Source organism: Salvelinus sp. IW2-2015, unplaced genomic scaffold (genome assembly GCF_002910315.2).
Source record: "Salvelinus sp. IW2-2015 unplaced genomic scaffold, ASM291031v2 Un_scaffold890, whole genome shotgun sequence".
Taxonomy (NCBI): domain Eukaryota; kingdom Metazoa; phylum Chordata; class Actinopteri; order Salmoniformes; family Salmonidae; genus Salvelinus; species Salvelinus sp. IW2-2015.
Genome location: NW_019942637.1, coordinates 51,157 through 54,555, shown reverse-complemented (window position 1 = coordinate 54,555; position 3,399 = coordinate 51,157). Strand labels below are relative to the sequence as shown.

Sequence of the window (3,399 nt, the reverse complement as noted above, 5' to 3'; positions counted from 1 at the left end):
GCGCCCGTTTCGGGTTGCGAGGGGACGACATAAAGTTATACTGTTACATATACACAACATCTGGGACTACCCAAGATAGACCAGAGCCTCTAGTTTTCAATGGGAGCAAATTAAACACATAGTGGCAGAACAAAGCAAGGAGGTGGGCCGAGCCAAGCACGAGCTAGCGAGATCCTATTGGCACTTCTCTAGCTTTTTATGTGCATATTTCATCACGGGAACGCCTACTCTGTGAAGTGCACGGTGTGCAATAACTCAATTCGCCCTTGCACTCCTTTTAAACGATCACATTTTATTTGTTTTTTTACTTTGGTAAAAGTCTACAAAACGTAGTCCACTTTTTCGTTACATATTTTAGAAACAGAAAATTGCATTGACATCAAAATGTTTCATTGAGGAGAAAATTAGCTAAATGTCGACCCAAGTCCATCTCGCTCCATCTTCTCCCACTGCCGGCCACTGGGCTTCCCCTCATTCCCATATTTGGTAGTGAGTGGAAACGGCAACCGGATGCACATTTGATATTTTCCGGTGAAATATCTGKCTCATTGTTCTATCTATGTTAGCATGGTGGTGGAAAATGGTGTTTCATTGCCACTAACGTTAGCGCAATTACATGCTACCTGTTCCCATAGACTTCCAGTCATTGAGCCAACAACTATYAATTTAAAAGCGCGTCTTGGCAGAAACATATGACTAAATTACTTTTTTTTTTGTTGCAGCGGTGGCAACAATGAGGCCTCCGCTGCTAAATGAATATTGGGAAAACACTGTCATAGGCTATTATTGCTTTTGTGACCCTAACCTTGGTATTGACATCCCAACCTGCTTCACATTTTATTGACAAAACTCTGTACTTAACAGGAAGTGACAATAACAGGAAGTGACTAGCTGACCATGGAGTACACCACCGCCACCACCTCGACTGGGGAGCAGATAGTCGTGCAGACGTCCAATGGACAGATACAACAACAGGTGGGTAACTATCTACTATGAGCTGCTGCTGGTTTGAATTAATTCATGTTCAAACCTCTCAATCAGTTAGGCCTTAAAATCATATATAGATTTTTTCTTTTCAAATTCATGGGTGATTTAACAATGTATATCTTGATCTTTTAAATAAAATGTGTTGTACAATTTAAAAGGTCAAATACACTACATTTCAAACAGTCCGCAACAATCGAATGAATTCGGAGCTGGTGAAATTTATACCTAGGCTAAATATAAGTCTTCAACAACCATAACACTCACTAATAATATAATAGTTTAACCTGCTTTTTGGCAATAATAACTGATCTGGCTTTCAAGTCGGTCTCTGAAAAATGCCCTTTTTGTTCCAAATTTAACCAGAACCATGTATAATGCATATTCACTAATAATGACCAACTTCGTGTAGCAGGCGTTCTAGAACATTAACACAGGTCTCATAAACAGTCTCTGGCATAARCTCACGTGCTAGTGAGTAGCCAGCTAATCTTTATATTCCGACTTGGACCTGTTTGCTCGCTAACAAGGTRGARCAGTTGAATTATGAACACACTCTTCTGTCCGTTTCCCAACTGTTTGAACAGCATGCAAGCAATTTTGAAGAGTTCAGACATAACATTTCAAACGAATTTTTTTAAATATTTTTTTTTAACTTCTCCTCTGTTACAGTAAAATAATTGTCGGACCAAACCTCAAATGCAAATAGTGAGTTGAAACCGTTCGTCAGAGAGCAAATAGTGATCTCTCATCTTTGTTGTGAGTGCTAGGGGGCGGGGCCTGATGTCAGGGGGAGGGGCTTGGTGTGTGTGTAAATAGGAAGGTGCACGATCACAGCACAGAAGGAGACGAGACAAAAAAGACATGAGAACAAGCGGAGACACATATAGACGGACGGGTTGGCTGACAATGTCACAAATGATGCGCGTGCATCGATGTGGACGGAATCTGTTATGTGGAGCCACAAAAAATCTGAAGTCATCATGAGAGGCTGCAGGGTCTGGTACCCACATCCACTGTAAAAGCCACGAGGGGCCGCAGGGTCCGTACCCCATCCCTTGTAAAAGGCCATGAGAATGGCTGCAGGGTAGGTCTGGTACCCACATCCACTGTAAAAGCCAAACAAACAAAAACATTGATTGCAAGGTTAAACCATACTCTAACTTGATGCACAAGGACTACTTTTTTTAAACAATTTCCACTGAATATTTTACACAAACAAATTTACTTGAACAGTTCAGATGTAAAGTTTGGTAACATAATGAAGGTAAAAATTAATGTGACCACGTTTTCCAAAAACTCAAAAATACTTTATTCCGAATTCAAAGATGTCCACTATGATATAACACCTTGAGTTTTGGTTATTGAACTAAAGTAAGTGAAGTAGATGAACACCAGGTAACATAATAATGACTGTAGATTAGATACATMATTTATTTATTTAACCTTTTATTTAACTAGGCAAGTCAGTTATTAAGAACAAATTCTTATTTTCAATGACGGCTTAGGAACAGTGGGTAGCCTTAGCTTTCCTAACTGCCTGTGTATATTTGTTCCTAACTTCCCTGAAAAGTTGCATATCTCGGGGGCTGTTCGATGCTAATGCAGAACGCCACAGGATGTTTTTGTGCTGGTCAAGGGCAGTCAGGTCTGGAGWGAACCAAGGACTATATCTGTTCCTGGTTCTACATTTTTTGATTGGGGCATGCTTATTTAAGATGATGAGGAAGGCACTTTTAAAGAATAACCAGGCATCCTCTACTGATGGAATGAGGTCAATATCCTTCCAAGATACCCGGGCCAGGTCGATTAGAAAGGCCTGCTCGCTGAAGTGTTTCAGGGAGCGTTTGACAGTGATGAGGGGTGGTTGTTTGACCGCAGACCCATTACGGATGCAGGCAATGAGGCAGTGATCGCTGAGATCTTGATTGAAAACAGCAGAGGTGTATTTGGAGGGCAAGTTGGTTGGGATGATATCTATGAGGGTGCCCGTGTTTATGGATTTGGGGTTGTACCTGGTGGGTTCATTGATAATTTGTGTGAGATTGAGGGCATCAAGCTTAGATTGTAGGATGGCCGTGGTGTTAAGCATGTCACAGTTTAGATCACCTAGCAGCACGAGCTCTGAAGATAGATGGGGGGCAATCAATTCACATATGGTGTCCAGGGCACAGCTGGGGGCAGAAGGTGGTCTATAACATGTGCAGTTTGATCTACTCCCGGAAGTGGTGTTGCAGGCTAGCTGTACTCCAGGAACTGACGTTGCAGGGTAGCTCTACTCCAGGGAGTGACGTTGCAGGCTAGCTCTACTCCAGGAAGTGGTGTTGCAGTCTAGCTCTACTCCAGGAAGTGGTGTTGCAGGCTAGCTCTACTCCAGGAAGTGGTGTTGCAGGCTAGCTCTACTCCAGGAAGTGG

At 42.2% G+C, this 3,399-nt stretch overlaps 1 protein-coding gene across 1 annotated transcript in view; it reads left to right on the top strand.

Annotated features, from left to right (window-relative positions):
* Positions 1 to 3,399, top strand: part of LOC112069076 (nuclear transcription factor Y subunit alpha) — a 25,153-nt gene that overhangs the window by 8,371 nt on the left and 13,383 nt on the right. The window contains 1 exon segment of the mRNA XM_070438397.1: positions 865 to 975. Coding sequence (XP_070294498.1) covers positions 898 to 975 — 78 coding nt within the window. The 5' untranslated portion in view covers positions 865 to 897.